This window comes from Chrysochloris asiatica, unplaced genomic scaffold, assembly GCF_000296735.1.
Source record: "Chrysochloris asiatica unplaced genomic scaffold, ChrAsi1.0 scaffold00192, whole genome shotgun sequence".
NCBI lineage: Eukaryota > Metazoa > Chordata > Mammalia > Afrosoricida > Chrysochloridae > Chrysochloris > Chrysochloris asiatica.
This window is the reverse complement of record NW_006408710.1, coordinates 630,418-632,026: the sequence shown is the minus strand read 5'-3', so window position 1 is coordinate 632,026 and position 1,609 is coordinate 630,418. Positions and strand designations below refer to the sequence as shown.

At 37.6% G+C, this 1,609-nt stretch overlaps 1 protein-coding gene across 1 annotated transcript in view; it reads left to right on the top strand.

Moving 5' to 3' along the window:
* The window catches only part of ABCA5 (ATP-binding cassette, sub-family A (ABC1), member 5), a 96,174-nt gene that overhangs the window by 10,720 nt on the left and 83,845 nt on the right, over positions 1-1,609 (top strand). Inside the window, exon 4 of the mRNA XM_006872293.1 lies at positions 672-745. Coding sequence (XP_006872355.1) covers positions 672-745 — 74 coding nt within the window. The remainder of the gene's footprint in view (positions 1-671; positions 746-1,609) is intronic.

The following is a 1,609-nucleotide window of genomic DNA, read 5'->3' as shown; positions in this document are numbered from 1 at the left end:
TATGTTTATACACAGATACCTAACTATGTGTATCTATATGTTTATACACAGATACCTAACTATGTGTATCTGTATGTTTATACACAGATACCTAACTATGTGTATATACATGTATGTTGTTGTTTAACGCTGTTGAGTCAGTTCCTACTCACAGCAACCCTGTATAGGGTTTCTGAGGCTCCATTACTTTACAGCAGTGGTTTGTAGTTCAGTGCTTATCATACAGATCCACCGCACTCCCTCTATATGCATGTGTTTGTTGTTGTTGTTAAGTGCTGTTGAGTAGGTTCAAACCTACCTTGAGGTCAGGTGCTTATCCTAAGGTACCACACCAGGATTCCATGCGTGCATAAAATATAATGCATTTACATAACATCCATATAGTTTTAATATGTGCGCATATTCTATGTAGGTTGCAGTAACAGGAAGCAACATTTTATCTTGAATGATATGGTTTTTCTAAATCTCTCTATATATTTTTTCATGTAATTGTTTTCCCATATGATGAGGTACAGATTTTAACCATAGACTATAGACATGGCTCTAAAATTGTGTGGTGTCCCACCAATGAACCCTATTGGGTTTGCATATGAAACATGGAAGACGGCTGTTAGTGTTTTAACTTCTGAAGAGATACTGCCACCAACCGTCTCACAATTCTCTCTCTGTAGCTGGCGAGTCCTCTCAGTACTGGTCCTCGGGATTCACCACTTTACAGATGTACATAGATGCTGCCATTATAGAGGTAACTATGACGAAGGAAGAAAATGAAAGCTAAGCCACATTTAATGATTACGTCCTAATTCTTCGCAATAGAGCTTGGTTTGACTGGCATCAAATATGCAAATTGTATAACTTATTATGACTTTTTATAAAAATTAAAGGAAGAAGTCATGTTTTATGATTTAGTACTCTTGATAATTCAAAGGACATGTCTCAGCATGTGTATGTAGATCAGTATCATATTGATTGACTATGGGTAACATGCATGAAAAGTCTGTATTTATACTTGCCCCCAGAATACAAACGATTTACTTAAAAGAACGTGAATGTCTTAGTCGTAGTAGTAGATTTTATTTCAATTCATCTAGTACATATTTGCCAACCCATTGAATGCTTAAAAGTCCTGTGAAATGGATGCTCCTGTTCTGCCCTTTTTATATTTGAAAGTGAAAGACAGGGAGATCAGCTGACTTCTAACACTACGTAGTGGATGTTGTTGCTTGGTGACAGTGAGTCATTTCCAACCCATAGCGACCCTGTATAGGGTTTCCACCCTAAATTCAGAATAAATCTGTCTTGTACTACAACATACTGAAGCTCTGTCCAGCCCTGAGCCGCCCTCACCACCATGGCTACCTTTGATCAGTCTTACTCACACTATAATTCAAAGCCATCGAATCTTTCATTTCGGTATACAAAAATAAAATCAATAGTGATACAGCTGGAAACAAGACCTAAACAAGAGCCCCATCTCTGTTAGTTGCTGGGTATATGAATTTGGATTTTTTATTTCATTATTATTATTGTTGTTAGGTGCCATCAAGTCAGTACCGACTCATAGTGACCTCTTACACAACAGAATGAAACACTGCCCAGTCCTGGGCCA